At 35.6% G+C, this 20,969-nt stretch overlaps 1 protein-coding gene across 1 annotated transcript in view; it reads right to left on the bottom strand.

Annotated features, from left to right (window-relative positions):
• Positions 1–5,071: 5,071 nt before the first annotated feature.
• Positions 5,072–20,969, bottom strand: part of LOC102805423 (calmodulin-binding transcription activator 2-like) — an 88,407-nt gene continuing 72,509 nt past the window's right edge. The window contains exons 14-20 of the mRNA XM_085490492.1: positions 14,592–15,669; positions 13,551–13,615; positions 12,732–12,806; positions 12,296–12,492; positions 11,788–11,868; positions 10,706–10,729; positions 5,072–9,439 (exon numbers count right to left, since the gene is read on the bottom strand). Coding sequence (XP_085346618.1) covers positions 9,340–9,439; positions 10,706–10,729; positions 11,788–11,868; positions 12,296–12,492; positions 12,732–12,806; positions 13,551–13,615; positions 14,592–15,669 — 1,620 coding nt within the window. The 3' untranslated portion in view covers positions 5,072–9,339. The remainder of the gene's footprint in view (positions 9,440–10,705; positions 10,730–11,787; positions 11,869–12,295; positions 12,493–12,731; positions 12,807–13,550; positions 13,616–14,591; positions 15,670–20,969) is intronic.

Here is a 20,969-nt window from a genome sequence, read left to right as displayed (position 1 = left end):
AAATAGCACAAAACTCAATGAAGGAACAAAATATTTTGCACAGTATTTTTCTGCCATCAACCCCAGAGTTTCTATGGTCCATCAGAAATGCATATTAATGTGGTTGGATATATAAAGTATTTCAGTTTTTGAATATTTTGTTTCAATATGGGGACTATGACATTCATAAAATTAAATTGGCTGGTTGGCTTGTAAGAATACATGAGCATCATGATTCGTTATATGGCCGAGTCTAAGAAGGTCTACCACCGGTAACCATCCTTTTCGATCATATCTCTGATATCCATGTATAGTCTCATATTTTTGTCACATAATATTTGTATTTGTATAATATATTCCGAAGATTACATTATAAGTTCAGAGTAAACTTTAAATGTTCAGAAGTAAACTTTAACTGACACTGCAAGTTGTATATTCCTGAACATACTTTGTACAGATTCATGTCTGACTTGTGCTTCATTCTCATTAAATTATAAATGAAAACATTGTTAGAAAGATGGCCATTGGGTAACACTATAACAAATAAGCTGGTAAACACTTACGATACTGGAGATGTGCACTTTAATTAAGTTTGGATACAAGAAATTGCATAGCTATGAGAAATAGCAAATATAAATACTTTGTGATCCTATATCACAGGTACATTGCAAATTTATAAGTCATTTAATAAATCTGATTTTTGTTGATACTAGGTTATCCTATTATTCACTTTTAATTAATGATTAAAAACACTATACAAATTCATTCAGAAACAATTTACCTGATTTGCATATCAAATTTAATTACATATATTAGGCATGTGGAAATACATGTCCATAACAATTTGATTTGTGATCAGATCACAGGGAGCCCAGAAACTATGATCAACTGTATGCAGTTTCTATGAGGCGCGGGAGGGGGTTTATCGGCCGGTATCTAGTGTAAGAAATAGACGAGGGATGAAGGCTCCAGCGAGCTCCTATTTTTTTAAACTGGAAAAAACAGATGAACAGAATGAAAAATCTATAAAAAATACCAGGTTGAAGAATATTAGTTGTTCTTTCAAATTTCGCCAAAGACATGCCTATATTTTACCTATATCTGCAGAATAATTCAAGAAAACTACACAAATTAACTCCATTTCTGAATAATTAACGGTTGGCCAAACGCACGGCACACTTGAAGGCGAAGAACCAATCACAAAACTGTTTACGAACCAGTTGAGCAAGGCTAACAGAGTCGTAACCTCGATGTGGTTCGTAACCAGTTTTATGATTGGTTGTTAAGAAATTTTGAACAGGCAACTCCTCCAAAGACTTGTTTCAGACATAAAAACAACACAAAAATGCTTCAAAGAGATTTATTTATACATGATCAAAACTGGATTGTTTTCAACACTGATAAAATTTGATGCCACATTTTAGGAAAATATTAGTTGACAAACACTGTATGCACCACTACATTTAACCGTAATGTTAGATCAAACAAACCATTCCAAATGACAATCAGCAAATTATTCTGAGGCAGCCACATCATAATAGGGTCATGATCTGCAGATCCAAAAAAAAGCATCACAGGTGATGCATCTGCCAGGCAGCACATTTGATCTGATTATTTTATTCAAACATATTCACTGGCTTTAAATTCCTGAATTTTTTAGTGATGTAGTGAGATCTGTTTTAATTTTACACATGGATTTAATTTATCCCCCCCCCCCCCCCAAAAAAAAATGCGTACTAAGCCCAGTGAATAATTAATCCTTTTTGCGCCATAATTTGTCATGCCAAAATTTTGGTAGAACATTATGCCTGTTTTTATGTAGTTTTCTATATTTGTTAATTTTGGACCAAATAGACACAATTTCTTATTGGCTACAAGTCTTGGTCAAGATTTTTGAAAAATCATGAAAAAACCTATGTTGATTTAATAAATTTGTAGATGGTTACAAAAGTCGACTCTGGCGCTTGGAGGGTTAAAGCTTTAGGCCAAGGAAAACAACAACTTATGTTGCCCTCAAGTCGAAAAATTGGGTCGGTCGGTTGGATTTTTTTTTTTTTTAAACTTGTGAAAACTAAGGATATTGAAAATAGCCGAGGTACTGTAAAATGACTAATATTCACTCATGGGTTTAAATTTCGCTGATTTACCATTTCAGGCATATTAAGTGGGTTTTAAATTCACGGTTTTATCATTCAGATAATGTATTTTACATATTCACTGGGTTTTAATTTAGCGCATTTTTCAGTCAGCGAAATTAAAACCCAGTGAATAATTAACCCCTTTATATGGGGGAAAAAAACGCGACCCGATATTTCATGTTTTTGGGTCGGTCGCTGAGGGCAACAAAACAATTTTTTTTTTTTGGCCTTATGGAAGATAGTCACAATTTAATTTAGAATAAATATACGTTTCATACTGAAAATAGATTAATTTTCATCACTTTCACCATGAATGTGGCCGAAACATCAGTGCCACACAATCACTCGATTTAGTAGTTCATAATTATAATGTGAGACAGATTTATTAATGGGTGCATTTTTTACAAGACAGTTTAACACTCTTTGTAAATATTTCAAATTATGTTAGCTAGCAATTACTGCAGTCCTTAATAATTTCTAGTTTGAAAACACTGCCTCAATAAATAATTTTATTTTTGGGTCAAAAATTTATGTGTTAAAACAGAGTTGTACGAATGATTGTACGGAATGATACAAATCAACTGACCTACGGCCAATGCTAGGAAATTCCGAGCTTGAACAAAAAATATATAATCTTGTAATATCTGTAATTTTAGTGAGTTTTGTTTTTGGTGTATGCCCCACATTTTATGCATGCAAACACGTTGACCTACAATGGCGTTCATGTGAAAGTAGTTCGGTTTCGTATCATACAACACTGATGGCGCTCTTACTTCTGTTCTACTAATTCCCACTTTCATCATATGCATCACATTACGATTTTGAGAAAAAACAGCCAATCACTCATGTAATTATTGAGATCCCTCCACTTTGGGAAAAAGTAGGTCCATATATTCTTGCAAAAAAAAGTCATATACAAGCCTGAACATGATTTACATTGCATTATTACATATTTATGACCATACGAATATATATTTTTGATTTAAAAATGATGTGGCAAATCATGAAGCTATGCAAATTACCGGTACAGTGTGGCAGGGAATAAAGTGAGAGCGCCACCAGTGTTGAGATTGTGGTATACATATGAATGAATTACCAGTGTGATGTCATAACCAGATATTTTTCTAGTGGAACACAATATTTCTAATGTTGATTTGGCATTGTCAGTAACATGGAGGCTACGTATTAACTTTTTTATATTTGCCATGAATAGAGTCCATCTTCTATAACCTTCAGATATGAATTTCATTAAAACTTTAATACCACACATGATACAGAGATGATACGAAACAAAAATTAAGGTTGTGTTCTTCTGATGGTCACATGCTGGGCAATGCTATACATTTTCTTTTTATGGCTAGCCAAAGATCTCTATGTTTTTAGTTCCTTTGTGTGTGAAGCACACAAGGGAGGTATTGAATTTGGTGTGTCCATGTCTGTGTTTGAAAAATCTCAAAAACTTTAGGTACCAAATCAGGTACCAAGGTACCGTGGGGGAAATTTGCAAGCATTAGTTTGGGGGGCCATGTTGTACATATTAATTATACCACTTCTGTCTGTGAACACACAATCTCAAAAACTTCTGAGTGGATTTTGATCAAATTTTCTATATATTGGTGCTGAACATCTGCTGCCTAATGATCTTAACCTCTGATGTCATTGCCCTTTCACCGACTGTTGGGAATATTCATTTCCTAGATATGTTTTCATAACACAATGATTTACATGGGAGTTGCTGTGTACTGAACACAATCATAGGCAACTATCTTGTCCTACTGCATATTTGACATGTCAATGTAGTTTGGTAATCAAAGGGTTATTCATAGGAGTGCTTAGGTATATTGATTACTGTAAAATGACTAATTTTCACTGTGTTTAAATTTCGCTGATTTACCATTTCAGGCATAATCAGTGGGTTTTAAATTCACGGTTTTATCATTTAGATAATGTGTTCTATGCTAAATTTTACATATTCACTGGGTTTTAATTAAGCGCATTTTCCAGTCAGCGAAATAAGAAAAATTAAAACCCAGTGAATAATTAATCCTTTTACAGTAACTGATATCTTGTTTCCTGTTAAGATAGTTTATTTATTTTTTTGGTATGTTTGCAAATGTGAATTAGACATTACCCTAAGTAAATTGTGCAACAGTTCATGAGTTGACATTGAACCCCCAGTTTAATATTCTCATGGGATTTGGGAGATACATTACCAATGATATTGAATACAAGATAAATGATTTGCTTCATTGAACAAATACAACAATGCATATTTCCACTGAGATCAGTGAACTTTGATGTGTATCACCAGTGATCAGTCAAAGTAGAAACAGTCAAAATATTTTATCAGATTTTCTCAATTTTTGCATGATATTTTCATACAGGACATCTGGTAATGCATATTCCACCTGGGACCAGTGACCTTCCACTGTGATCAGTCAAGTAGAAAGTCTACATTTTTTAAAAATCTGATTTGGACTACTATATTCACAATTTTTGCAAGATAATTTCACGCAGGACATCTCTGGTTCTAACTCTGGGAAGATCTTATATTGATGAATAAAGTGACCAATTATCGGAGTAGAATTACTCAAGTTACACATTCACAAATTATTACCCTTTCCTTTTGATGATGCATGCAAGGTAATAATGGCAAAACCAAATTACTAGGTATGTTTTTTTTTGATGGCATTTGCATTCAACCAATCAAATTGACAGTTAAGTTCTGATCTGCGGTGTTTTGTTGTTTGTCTGGAAGAGGCACACAACAAGTAGAACACTGCATAGAATCCAAAAATGCCTGGAAAGCAGTGAAAGTTCTACTAGGCTCAGTACTCTTTGAGAATATACAAGTTCCATAATCAACAGGTAATAACTCCTTAGGAAATAATATCATTTGGACATATTTTCAGCACTCACCATTAAGAGTAAAAATGAATAACTGAAATGACACATTTTTGTTTAATATTTTGCTTTACTCTCTTCTGGAAGAAAGGAAAAAAAAATTGGAATAAAATGAATTTGTTAGCCTCTGTACTAAAAAAAATATTTTTTTTTTTATCAAGCAACTATCTATTTCACAGATATAATAATTAGCTATGTACATATCTTGTATGACTGGCAGCCATTTTGTTTCCAGGTGTATTTAAGCATGCAGAGGCTATGACTGGCAGCCATTTTGTTTCCAGGTGTAGTTAAGCATGCAGAGGCTATGACTGGCAGCCATTTTGTTTCCAGGTGTAGTTAAGCATGCAGAGGCTATGACTGGCAGCCATTTTGTTTCCAGGTGTAGTTAAGCATGCAGAGGCTATGACTGGCAGCCATTTTGTTTCCAGGTGTAGTTAAGCATGTACAGGCTATGACTGGCAGCCATTTTGTTTCCAGGTGTAGTTAAGCATGCACAAGCTTGAAGTGACTATGTTCAAAAACTTGATATTGAAATTCTAGTATCTGTTACTTCATCATTGCTGCCAGTTTTACATGATCTATACATGCTATATAAAGTCTATAATAAATTGCACACGTTGAAGTAAAATACATATGATACATTATAATACAATATTACACTCAAGTAAAATAGAATAAAACACACTTAAATTGAAAGAATCAATTTTTTCTAGTAAGATTAATTTAAGTAATTAGGTAATTATTTACACAAATATCATTAGTTAGAAAACATTCAAGGTTTTTTTTTTTTTAACTTGGCTCAATCGGTAGATAAATATGAAAAGGATGGATTCAGTCAATGTATACAGACAAATGTACGTTGCATCTTATGCAACAATAATCTTTTGATCGACCCAGTGATTCAGTGCATTTAATGCTGATGGATAATTTATTGATCAGTGATGGTGTTATATCTTAATCCTAATACATAATTTTATGGCCAGGCACTGAGCAATATGTAAATCAGAATTGAGACAAAGTACAAATCAGCTGTGATATGCAAATCAAATATGCAAAGTAGTGACACAATATGCAAATCAGTAACACAATATGCAAACTAGGAGTGACACAATATGCAAACTAGTAGTGACACAAAGTGCAAACTAGCAACTTCAGTTGAGCTCTGATGAACAGAATCGTATTATTCATAAAGTCAATAGTATGCATGATACTTGTTAGGAATCTGAAAAACTCGTTTTTCACCGATCCACATATAGTAAATATTGGTAAGGTGCATTTATTTTATCAAGTGTAAGCCAGCTGACTGTGTACTGGACACCTGTCTGAAAGAAACATTGCTAACTGACCCATATCAACATCACATGTTGCAATGATTGTTGCTGTGTGGCATGGGACCCATATCAATATCACATGTTGCAATGATTGTTGCTGTGTGGCATGGGACCCATATCAACATCACATGTTTCAATGATTGTTGCTGTGTGGTATGGGACCCATATCAATATCACATGTTGCAATGATTGTTGCTGTGTGGCATGGGACCCATATCAACATCACATGTTGCAATGATTGTTGCTGCGTAACATGGGACCATATCAACATCACATGTTGCAATGATTGTTGCTGTGTGGCATGGGACCCATATCAACATCACATGTTGCAATGATTGTTGCTGTGTGGCATGGGACCCATATCAATATCACATGTTGCAATGATTGTTGTTGTGTGGCATGGGACCCATATCAACATCACATGTTGCAATGATTGTTGTTGTGTGGCATGGGACCCATATCAACATCACATGTTGCAATGATTGTTGCTGCGTGGCATGGGACCCATATCAACATCACATGTTGCAATGATTGTTGCTGTGTGGTATGGGACCTATATAAACATCACATGTTGCAATGATTGTTGCTGCGTGACATGGGACCCATATCAACATCACATGTTGCAATGATTGTTGCTGCGTGGCATGGGACCCATATCAACATCACATGTTGCAATGATTGTTGCTGTGTGGCATGGGACCCATATCAACATCACATGTTGCAATGATTGTTGCTGCATGGCATGGGACCCATATCAATATCACATGTTGCAATGATTGTTGCTGCGTGGCATGGGACCCATATCAACATCACATGTTGCAATGATTGTTGCTGCGTGGCATGGGACTCTTATCAACATCACATGTTGCAATGATTGTTGTTGTGTGGTATGGGACCCATATCAACATCACATGTTGCAATGATTGTTGCTGCGTGGCATGGGACCCATATCAATATCACATGTTGCAATGATTGTTGCTGCGTGGCATGGGACCCATATCAACATCACATGTTGCAATGATTGTTGTGTGGCATGGGACCCATATCAACAGCACATGTTGCAATGACTGTTGTTGTGTGGCATGGGACCCATATCAACATCACATGTTGCAATGATTGTTGCTGTGTGGCATGGGACCCATATCAACATCACATGTTGCAATGATTGTTGCTGCGTGGCATGGGACCCATATCAATATCACATGTTGCAATGATTGTTGCTGCGTGGCATGGGACCCATATCAACATCACATGTTGCAATGATTGTTGCTGCGTGGCATGGGACTCGTATCAACATCACATGTTGCAATGATTGTTGCTGCGTGGCATGGGACTCGTATCAATATCACATGTTGCAATGATTGTTGCTGCGTGGCATGGGACCCATATCAACATCACATGTTGCAATGATTGTTGTGTGGCATGGGACCCATATCAACAGCACATGTTGCAATGACTGTTGTTGTGTGGCATGGGACCCATATCAACATCACATGTTGCAATGATTGTTGCTGTGTGGTATGGGACCCATGTCAACATAACATGTTGCAATAACTCCAGTGTGTTGACTCTCAATGGAAATAAATTCCATCAAAAATAAAAGAAAATAACAATATTCTCTATTTATCCTGAACGGAAATGTCTGATTGGAAAAATCATTGTTTTCTGATCATAAAGTGTACATTAATTATCATAATAATTTAGTTGAATGTATACAAATTTTAAAAAGACTGCAGTGTCAATATTGATATTTTAAATCACAATTTATGCAAATTTTGTGCATAATCTAATGAATAATTTATATTAACAATTAAGAAAAACATTTTAATCACAAAATCCATCACAACTTATTAAGTTATTTGTATACATATAATACACACCATGAAAACGCAGTAGTAGAAAAAATAAAATTAACATATAATTCGTAGGAAAAAAACCCTGTGTACAAAAAATTTCACACCATAGTGAAACCTGAGTGGGCACTTTTTGAAGATGAGTACTTTTTTTTTTAGCCCATCAAGTATTAATGTATTAGAAGCTGTAATTTTCTTTGCTTTCATTTACTGGGCCTAAACGGAACATACTTCCAATATTTAGTGTCAAATGATGAGGAAACAAGCTTTATTCTGAAAATAAGGACAAATATTGACAAAATTGGGCAATCATTGGATGTAAATGTCATGGAGTATATTCACCCCTAAACAGAAGTGGACTAGTCTAAAGTTTACTCATGGATTGAACCATTATCTAAAAAAAAGTACGTTTAGGATGTTAGCCATAAGTGTGGGTGAATGTAGGAAGTCTCCTGAATACTGAACGTGAAAAAGACTTTAAATTCACAAATATAGTAAAATATTTACACACAAAGATCTCTTGTCAAAAAACAAACAAAAACAGGTTAAGTGTATAAGGCCAACTCCTTATCATGTGGTTTCTGTTTCCAAATAAGGGAGTGATATGCAAATAATATGTAAATATGAGTCAATACCATATTTGGTAAAAATGCAAATATCCTCACCATATATGGTAAACATCAGCCACAATAATACCATTGTTTGGGATATCACTTCACAATTCTTTCATCTCATTAATTTTGACGGGTATATCATACATTGGAGTCGCATAATTATATTTCTAAATATATAGCTTTAAGTTTGTTAAAAGCTACAGCTTTTTAGTAAGGTATATAACATCTAAGATTTTGAATACTAAAATGCCATCCCTCTATGGCAGAAAAATGCAAGCAGTATACTGCCCTCTACAGGGCATTATGAAAATTGAAAATGTAGAATTTCAAGCTAATGACTTTACGGTGAAGAAAAACGTGGAATTGGTAAAAAAATGTCATAATATTAATATAGAGGTAATATAATGAGTAATTGTAAGGCAAATTTGTAAATGTACTAAGAACATAAGGTAAGTAGATTATAAATATCCATCTTTCATTTTAAATATTTTTTCTTTTCTGTCTGGTTTCCATCTGCTCAGTGGAAGGTAGGATTCCTTGGATCTGAAGAGGGTACACAGCTAGCCAGAGAGGGGAGCCAACTTGCATCGGCACAACTTCTTTCAATGTTTTTCAGTCTGCGAGATAGATGAACAGAAACAAATTTGCATACGTGAGTTTGTAATGTGTGAAGAATGCTGTGAAGAAAGTTAATTTTGGCATATCAAAACAAACTCTTGGTGAGTCAAATTAAAAAATCAAAGAAACCTTAGAAAGAACTGCAGTGTGCTGAGGATATTGGAGACATTTGGCAGAATATTTAAAATTAATTAAAAGTTTAAGATTAGCCTTTTTGAACAAGATTCGCTAATATAGCTTTGCTTTTTGAGATGCACAATTTAAAAAGAATCTAATCCACAGTATTGAAGTTTATAATACTAACTCTAGAAATATTATAACAAAAAGAATAAATTTAAATGTACATCTGTGGTTTATCAAAGAGCACCATATGTACAAAATTTAATTTAAATCTGATAAGTGGTTTAAATAGCAGAAAAATGACCCATGAATGCAAATTAGGTGATTAATATGCATGGATTGAATCCTGAATTATTCAGGTTTGCGGATTGTCCCAGAGCATCTATATACCATTTTCATTGAAAATGGTGGTTTTTGAGATATTAGTAGAATAGACATACATATATACAGACAGATAGGTTCCCAAAGACTCCCACTGAGGGTTTTGCACAGAGGAGCCTAAAATAGTGAAGGGAGAACACTGTGCTATAAAAGTATGGCTATTAGCAAATATATATAAAAAAAATGTGAATACCGTACTGTTAAAGTAACCAGATACTGATATATTCAACAGAATATGGCTGTTAGCAGGGGTCACCACTAGAGGGCGCCACACTACCCCTAAAGGGCATTATACTGGTAAGTCTTTATCTGGTTGCCAACTTGCTTTACAAAATGGTGTCAAATATCAAAACAAAAAACAAATTTAAATAAACCAGGCTCCTCAATCCCTTGTATAACACCATGTGATTATGGGATACTATTCTTGTTATTTGAACAACTAATCTGTCTAGTTTTTTTTTATCCAGTAGTAAAATAAACTGATAATTTATCAAATAAAAAACCCTATGTTTTATTAACGAGGAATGGTTCAGCACTCAAAAGTAAAAATTGAGTCAGTTTTACATAAATATTTCATGTTACAAGGATGAGGAAAAAGTTAATGAAGAAAAAGATGGAAAAGAAAACACACTAGAAACACTGATTGTTTTTTTCACAGACATGGGTGGATTGTGAACTCGCTGATGGGGAAACCAAGTGAAGAAGTGAAAGAAGAGAAAGCGTTGAAAATAACGTTCAGAGCACATTTGTAGAAAAAAACTCACCGTTCTTTCATGTCCCAGATAACTCTTACAATGGAATTAAGAACAATGAGTATCAGTATGAAGGGTATGACACCATGGGTTGAGGGCGCTCTTTCTATTTAATTTTGTTATTATTTTTATTTTAGATTAACCTGATACTACCTTGCCAATGATCAGTTTTTAGAAAAATGACTTTAAAAAGGCTTAAACAAAAAATTGATTCTTAAATTATGGTTATCATTGACAAATTTTGGAGTTGTACAAAATATTTAATTTTGGAATTATGAAAAAATAAACAATGTAAGTATGATTGAGCATAGACCTGTTCTAAGGTCTATGGATTAAGTGACATAGTGAGAAAATAGTTGCCATGACGACACTTTTGTGAATACAAACACAAAAGATGCAAAAAATGCAGAATGCGAGTCAACAATCAAACCAATGTAGTAATGACAACCTTAGTGAAAATAACACTTTTTCTAATTTTAACAAAACATAAATGTCATGATATTGTTTAATATGGCTGCCTTTAATAACATCCAAAACAGCTGCCTCACGTATTGCAGACTTAATGTTGAACACTTTGAGAATGAAAAAAATAACATAAAAAATCTCTGTAAACATAATAATTTTTTAAAATTTTGGAAAACTGTCTTCAATTTAAGCAATTTTGGCAGCCTTAAACGTGATTTTACATAGCTCATTAAAACCAGATTAGAAAAAGAACAGAATTTCCCCCTATACATGGCTGCTATGAATCTAGATGTGTATCTCAGTTATTGTAGTGTCAGTTTTCAGTTTCATGTGTGATGTGTATAGAAACAATTATAATTATAGTTTTTGTTTTTACTTGAGTGAGAAATCAATTTTCATGCACACCTACAATACAGTCATAGTAAAGAACAGTTTTAAAGCGCTACAGTCGTCATCAGCCAATGTTCGAATTTTGTGTAAACAAACAATGTATTTCACATTTATTGTATACGTCAGTATGAATCCTATATCGAACGCGACACAGTCCGACAACTGTAGCGCTTTAATTGTGACAACTTTTTATTCAGATTTAGGGGCAGTCTCTCTGGTATGTCACTATGGTTACTCACCGGTGTCTATTTTGTTTCAAGAATCTCTGTATACGCCTTGCAGCTATTTGTTCTCTGGATTTAGAATCAGACAGTCTTTTACTGAAAACAAAAGAATAGATGATGAGTTAGGGGAGCAATGACAGATAAACAATGAGTTAGGGGAACTAACATACATAAATTATCAAGGATGTTAAGGAAGCACATGGACATAAATTATTGAGGAAGTTAAGGGAACACATGGACATAAATTATTGAGGGAGTTAAGGGAGAACATGAACAGATGAAATATTTTGGAAGTTAAGGGAACACAAAACGATAAATAATTGAGGGAGTTAGGGGAACTAACATACATAAATTATCAAGGATGTTAAGGAAGCACATGGACATAAATTATTGAGGAAGTTAAGGGAACACATGGACATAAATTATTGAGGGAGTTAAGGGAGTACATGAACAGATGAAATATTTAGGAAGTTAAGGGAACACAAAACAATAAATAATTGAGGGAGTTAGGGGAATGCCAAACCTTTGTGACTGAGGATGTGATAGCATTGCAGCATCTCGACTTTTCTTAAATCTCTCATGTTCACGATAGCTTCGATATCGATTCTGAATCAACATGGCTGCCTGTCGACTTCTTTTGAACTGCTTGTACTCATGGTAACTTCGAAAACGACTCTGGATCAAAACGGCTGCTTGCGTCATCTTTTTGTACAAAAGATACTATGGTTAGAAAAAAAAATCCATGAATTAAATGCAACTGTCAATAGGTGACCACTGTCAATAGTCGGCCACTGACAATCCTTAACCAGTAACTACCAGTGTTCAGTTTAGGCAGGTGTCACTGTGTTCAGATTAGAGAGGTGTCACCGTGTTGGGTTTAGAAAAGTTTCACTGTGTTCAGTTTAAAGAGGTGTCACTGTGTTCAGTTTAGACAGGTGTCACTGTAGAAGAATAGATACCTGTTTGTATCTTCGGTAATAACTTTGAATAATCACAGCTGCTTCCAGTTCTTGTTGTTTTTGTCTTTGTCGACCCTGAAATTGTAGAACACAAACATTATCCTTCATTTTTATTGACATTTTCATTAATTATTAATGATTACCACTATAAACAGAATTGACTAATTTATTTACCAACCAACAGTGTCCTTATAGATGAGATAACAGCAAACAAAGAATAACAACATTGTATATATAAATAAGTTGAAATAAACCAGATCCAACATTTACATTCAGAATAGTTACAAAAGTCTTCTTAAATCGCTAAACATATCTATACTTTTAACCATAAACTCATTAAAAAGTCAAGCTAAATGAATTAGGAAGCCCTGCTTTGTACTATTTTACTCTGCTTAAAGGAACATGGAAGAGATCATTACTCCTGAAATTAATACTGTTAACTTTTAGGTTAAAAAATGCCATACATACAGTACAGTTAAAATAAAATGCATTTTCTTAGAAATAATCCAAAGTATCATGTAAAAAAAGTTGATTCTTTATATTCACAGCTTTTCAAAGAAAAATTCTTAGAAGGACTCAACTACTGTAAAATACTTTATTTTCGCTTTGAATTAATTGTTGCTATTTTCGCCGAAGGAATGATTCAGTGAAAATAAAATCCAGCAAATATACCTTTTTTTCCTTTATTTTACATTCAACACATCAAAAATCAGTGTACATAAAATCCATCCAAAACACCCAAAAAGTCTTTTCAGCGAAAATTAATTCCAGCTAAAATAAAGTATTTTACAGTATTAAAATTTTAAGTTTTCAACTTACCCTATATTGCCTGAATGCATTCTGGATAGTTTTTGCAGCCTGGTATAACTGACGTTGTTCATAGTCTGAAAGAAACAATATTAATAGTACTAGTTATAAAGTTATTAGAATAAACAGTAGCTAGACTAATTTGGAGATATTAGCACTTCAGAAAAACTTATTTATCATTTATATGAGCCAATAATTTCTTGCTGCTGAAATTTTTGTAATTTTTTATTTTTAGCAATGAGCAAATTTATCCGTTGTTAAATCAATACATAGATAATAAGGCAATAAATTATTGAATACACAGTCAAGGTTAATCTAGCTAACTAATTCAAGATGTAGCTAATCTAGCTAACTTGTATACTCAATAATTCAAGACATAGATAATTTAGCTAATTTGTATATTCAATAATTCAAGGTGTAGGTAATCTATCTAACTTATATATTTACTATTAAAGATGTCGCTAATCTAACTTATATATTTACTATTCAATGTGTAGCTAAAGTAATTCAAGATTAGCTAATATAGCTAACTTGATTTATTCAATTCAAGAAATAGATAGTTTAGCTAACTTGTATACTCAATAATACAAGATGTAGCTAATCTAGCTAACTTATATATTTAATATTCAATGTGTAGCTAAAGTAATTCAAGATGAGCTAATCCAGCTAACTTGTATACTCAATAATTCAAGACATAGATAATTTAGCTAATTTGTATATTCAATAATTCAAGGTGTAGGTAATCTATCTAACTTATATATTTACTATTCAATGTGTAGCTAAAGTAATTCAAGATTAGCTAATCTAGCGAATTTGTATACTCAATAATTCAAGACATAGATAATCTTGCTAACTTGTATATTCAATAATTCAAAGTGTAGGTAATCTATCTATTAAACTTATATATTTACTATTACAGATGTAGCTAATCTAACTTATATATTTACTATTCAATGTTTAGCTAAAGTAATTCAAGATTAGCTAATCTAGCTAACTTGTTTATTCATTATTCAATGTGTAGCTAATCTAATTCAAGATATAGCTAATACATACCCGACAATGTCAATTGTGACAAATCTTTCTCCATGCCTCTACCACCTTGTAAAAACTCACAAAACTGTGCCGTTGTCTGATAGGATACATCATCGTCATCGTCATCATCATCTAGCTGTAGGCTTGATGGGCTCTGCAAACATGAAGAATCAGAACTCAACGTACCAGATGGTGAGTTCAACTCACTGCAAAATGTTCTATAAGCAGCATTTGTTAGCGAAAAAGAATTTTCGTTGTCATCCAGCCTGGTTGACGGAGAAGACGAATAATTATCTGCTCCAGTATTGTCTGTTTTGATTCTCGCTGGAAGTGCATCAATAATTTTCTCAGCTAACATCAAGTATTGTTCTTTTTGAGAACTTTCTGGCATTGACTGCGATCGCTGACGGCTCCACTGAGCAGCAATATAAGATGAGGAAAATCGAGAAGTTGCTGGTAGCTCTGTTTCCATAGTGACTTGTGTACTTACATCTTCATCAATTTGCATTGGAATTGGGAATGGGCAATCAGACATTTGAGTTTGATCTTGGGTATTTCCTCCAAATGGAACTTTGAAATTGACCGAATTGTCGACAGATACACTCAATGGCTGTGTCGATAAATCAAAACCATTTGAGCCTGCAGGTGTACTTTTGAGAGAGTTTTGCTGTCCAGTTAGGTTACTGCATGAAAGAGATCGGTTTCTATTTGGCAATGGACTTGTTGATAAAGGACTAGTGGACGGTTGAGATTTAGGTGACCAGGACCCTCGTGGACTTGACTGAGGTGAGAGTGTCTGTGGGGAGCGGTCATAGGTCATGGAGGTGAAAGGTGACATAGAGAAATCAGATGGAACATCACTTGATCTGTCCTCCACTGAGAATATGGGTGTTTTCATCTGATTAACTGTTCCCATGGAAACGGAATCCAATCTTTCTTTCTGCAAACTTTCAAGATGTTCAGATAAAAGCACATGTCCTCGTGACTTGGAAACTTGGATAGGAATTCGACCAATAGAATCAGAGATGGATAAAGCGTGTGAGTTCCACTGATAAAGAAGAAGTGCCGTCTCGCAATGCCCCAAGGCGCATGCCCACATCTGAAAAAAACCATACTTGTGTTCAGTAAGGGGGAAACTTTGAAGATATTGAGACATATCATTATGGATTCACTCTCATCTGTTTTCCCGAATAAGATTTTGAAAATTTTATGTGTGAAATGAAACATAAAAGCAGAACAAATGTCACAGCATCATAGGGGTGTCAAAACATACACACTCACTACATTTGACAATGATCAATTTTGAAGAAGTTATGATATCTCAATGCCATATTCCACTCTGAGAGATAGTAATTTCAACATTGAACTGGAAAAAGGAGAAATTCAAGCTCAAAATCAAATCATTCGATTTTAGCGGCATACGTTTGATCAGCGTCTTTCACGCATTACACAAGATCTCGTAGGTGAATGGAAAATCACATATTGGTGTAATCGTAAACTGGAAGATGTATTTCTTCTATTCAACCACAATTCATGCATTCAAGCAACTAAAAGCTTTTTGTGGCATTTTTTTTCTTAGAAAACAGACAGCAATATAATTCTTGTTATGAGAGTAGCATGTCAACGCAAGACAGTAGCATAGCAACACAAGAGTAGCATAGCAACACAAGAGAGCAGCACATCAATACAAGAGAGTAGCATATCAACACAAAAGTAGCATATCAACACAAGAGAGTAGCACATCAATGCAAGAGAGTAGCATATCAACACAAGATAGTAGCATATCAACACAAGAGAGTAGCACATCAACACAAGAGAGTAGCTTATCAACACAAGAGAGTAGCACATCAACGCAAGAGAGTAGCACATCAACACAAGAGAGTAGCACATCAACGCAAGAGAGTAGCACATCAACACAAGATAGTAGCATATCAACACAAGAGAGTAGCACATCAACACAAGAGAGTAGCACATCAATGCAAGAGAGTAGCACATCAACACAAGAGAGTAGCACATCAACACAAGAGAGTAGCACATCAACACAAGAGAGTAGCACATCAATGCAAGAGAGTAGCATATCAACACAAGATAGTAGCATATCAACACAAGAGAGTAGCACATCAACACAAGAGAGTAGCTTATCAACACAAGAGAGTAGCACATCAACGCAAGAGAGTAGCACATCAACACAAGAGAGTAGCACATCAACGCAAGAGAGTAGCACATCAACACAAGATAGTAGCATATCAACACAAGAGAGTAGCACATCAACACAAGAGAGTAGCACATCAATGCAAGAGAGTAGCACATCAACACAAGAGAGTAGCACATCAACACAAGAGAGTAGCACATCAATGCAAGAGAGTAGCATATCAACACAAGAGAGTAGCACATCAACACAAGAGAGTAGCACATCAATGCAAGAGAGTAGCATATCAACACAAGAGAGTAGCACATCAACACAAGAGAGTAGCACATCAACACAAGAGAGTAGCACATCAACACAAGAGAGTAGCTTATCAACACAAGAGAGTAGCATATCAACACAAGAGAGTAGCACATCAACACAAGAGAGTAGCATATCAACACAAGAGAGTAGCACATCAATGCAAGAGAGTAGCACATCAATGCAAGAGAGTAGCATATCAACACAAGATAGTAGCATATCAACACAAGAGAGTAGCACATCAACACAAGAGAGTAGCTTATCAACACAAGAGAGTAGCACATCAACACAAGAGAGTAGCACATCAATGCAAGAGAGTAGCACATCAACACAAGAGAGTAGCACATCAACACAAGAGAGTAGCACATCAACACAAGAGTAGCACATCAACACAAGAGAGTAGCATATCAACACAAGAGAGTAGCACATCAACACAAGAGAGTAGCACATCAACACAAGAGAGTAGCATATCAACACAAGAGAGTAGCACATCAACACAAGAGAGTAGCACATCAACACAAGAGAGTAGCACATCAACACAAGAGAGTAGCACATCAACACAAGAGAGTAGCACATCAACACAAGAGAGTAGCACATCAACACAAGAGAGTAGCACATCAACACAAGAGAGTAGCACATCAACACAAGAGAGTAGCATATCAACACAAGAGAGTAGCATATCAACACAAGAGAGTAGCACATCAACACAAGAGAGTAGCACATCAACACAAGAAAGTAGCACATCAACACAAGAGAGTAGCACATCAACACAAGAGAGTAGCACATCAACACAAGAGAGTAGCACATCAACACAAGAGAGTAGCACATCAACACAAGAGAGTAGCACATCAACACAAGAGAGTAGCACATCAACACAAGAGAGTAGCACATCAACACAAGAGAGTAGCACATCAACACAAGAGAGTAGCACATCAACACAAGAGAGTAGCATATCAACACAAGAGAGTAGCACATCAACACAAGAGAGTAGCACATCAACACAAGAGAGTAGCACATCAACACAAGAGAGTAGCACATCAACACAAGAGAGTAGCACATCAACACAAGAGAGTAGCATATCAACACAAGAGAGTAGCATATCAACACAAGAGAGTAGCACATCAACACAAGAGAGTAGCACATCAACACAAGAAAGTAGCATATCAACACAAGAGAGTAGCATATCAACACAAGAGAGTAGCATATCAACACAAGAGAGTAGCATATCAACACAAGAGAGTAGCACATCAACGCAAGAGAGTAGCACATCAATGCAAGAGAGTAGCACATCAACGCAAGAGAGTAGCATATCAACACAAGAGAGTAGCACAACGATGCAAGAGAGTAGCACATCAATGCAAGAGAGTAGCACATCAATGCAAGAGAGTAGCATATCAACACAATAGAGTAGCATATCAACACCAGAGTAGCATGTTAACACAGACAGTAGCATATCAACACAAGAGAGTAGCACATCAACACAAGAGAGTAGCACATCAATGCAAGAGAGTAGCACATCAATGCAAGAGAGTAGCACATCAACACAAGAGAGTAGCACATCAACACAAGAGAGTAGCATATCAACACAAGAGAGTAGCATATCAACACAAGAGAGTAGCACATCAATGCAAGAGAGTAGCACATCAATGCAAGAGAGTAGCACATCAATGCAAGAGAGTAGCATATCAATGCAAGAGAGTAGCACATCAATGCAAGAGAGTAGCACATCAATGCAAGAGAGTAGCACATCAATTAAAGAGAGTAGCATATCAATGCAAGAGAGTAGCACATCAATGCAAGAGAGTAGCATATCAATGCAATAGAGTAGCACATCAATGCAATAGAGTAGCACATCAATGCAAGAGAGTAGCACATCAACACAAGAGAGTAGCATATCAACACAAGAGAGTAGCACATCAACACAAGAGAGTAGCACATCAACACAAGAGAGTAGCACATCAATGCAAGAGAGTAGCATATCAATGCAAGAGAGTAGCACATCAATGCAAGAGAGTAGCACATCAACACAAGAGAGTAGCATATCAACACAAGAGAGTAGCATATCAACACAAGAGAGTAGCACATCAACACAAGAGAGTAGCATATCAACACAAGAGAGTAGCATATCAACACAAGAGAGTAGCATATCAACACAAGAGAGTAGCACATCAATGCAAGAGAGTAGCACATCAATGCAAGAGAGTAGCACATCAATGCAAGAGAGTAGCATATCAACACAATAGAGTAGCATATCAACACCAGAGTAGCATGTTAACACAGACAGTAGCATATCAACACAAGAGAGTAGCACATCAACACAAGAGAGTAGCACATCAATGCAAGAGAGTAGCACATCAATGCAAGAGAGTAGCACATCAACACAAGAGAGTAGCACATCAACACAAGAGAGTAGCATATCAACACAAGAGAGTAGCACATCAACACAAGAGAGTAGCACATCAATGCAAGAGAGTAGCACATCAATACAAGAGAGTAGCACATCAATGCAAGAGAGTAGCACATCAATGCAAGAGAGTAGCACATCAATGCAAGAGAGTAGCACATCAATGCAAGAGAGTAGCATATCAATGCAAGAGAGTAGCATATCAACACCAGAGTAGCACATCAATGCAAGAGAGTAGCATATCAATGCAATAGAGTAGCACATCAATGCAAGAGAGTAGCACATCAATGCAAGAGAGTAGCACATCAACACAAGATAGTAGCATATCAACACAAGAGAGTAGCACATCAATGCAAGAGAGTAGCATATCAATGCAAGAGAGTAGCACATCAACACAAGAGAGTAGCACATCAACACAAGAGAGTAGCACATCAACACAAGAGAGTAGCATATCAACACAAGAGAGTAGCACATCAACACAAGAGAGTAGCACATCAATGCAAGAGAGTAGCACATCAATGCAAGAGAGTAGCACATCAATGCAAGAGAGTAGCACATCAATGCAAGAGAGTAGCACATCAATGCAAGAGAGTAGCACATCAATGCAAGAGAGTAGCACATCAATGCAAGAGAGTAGCACATCAACACAAGAGAGTAGCACATCAACACAAGAGAGTAGCACATCAACACAAGAGAGTAGCACATCAACACAAGAGAGTAGCATATCAACACAAGAGAGTAGCATATCAACACAAGAGAGTAGCACATCAATGCAAGAGAGTAGCATATCAATGCAAGAGAGTAGCACATCAATGCAAGAGAGTAGCACATCAACGCAAGAGAGTAGCACATCAACACAAGAGAGTAGCATATCAACACAAGAGAGTAGCATATCAACACAAGAGAGTAGCATATCAACACAAGAGAGTAGCACATCAATGCAAGAGAGTAGCACATCAATGCAAGAGAGTAGCACATCAATGCAAGAGAGTAGCACATCAACACAAGAGAGTAGCACATCAACACAAGAGAGTAGCATATCAACACAAGAGAGTAGCATATCAACACAAGAGAGTAGCACATCAACACAAGAGAGTAGCACATCAATGCAAGAGAGTAGCACATCAATGCAAGAGAGTAGCACATCAATGCAAGAGAGTAGCATATCAACACAATAGAGTAGCATATCAACACCAGAGTAGCATGTTAACACAGACAGTAGCATATCAACACAAGAGAGTAGCACATCAATACAAGAGAGTAGCACATCAATGCAAGAGAGTAGCACATCAATGCAAGAGAGTAGCATATCAATGCAAGAGAGTAGCACATCAATGCAAGAGAGTAGCACATCAATGCAAGAGAGTAGCATATCAACACAATAGAGTAGCATATCAACACCAGAGTAGCATGTTAACACAGACAGTAGCATATCAACACAAGAGAGTAGCATATCAACACAAGAGAGTAGCATATCAACACAAGAGAGTAGCACATCAACACAAGAGAGTAGCACATCAATGCAAGAGAGTAGCACATCAATGCAAGA

The sequence above is a fragment of the Saccoglossus kowalevskii genome, chromosome 15, assembly GCF_978046115.1.
Source record: "Saccoglossus kowalevskii chromosome 15, keSacKowa6.1, whole genome shotgun sequence".
In the NCBI taxonomy this organism is placed as follows: domain Eukaryota; kingdom Metazoa; phylum Hemichordata; class Enteropneusta; family Harrimaniidae; genus Saccoglossus; species Saccoglossus kowalevskii.
The sequence above is the reverse complement of the archived record's forward strand: the minus strand, read 5'-3'. Positions and strand labels throughout refer to the sequence as shown.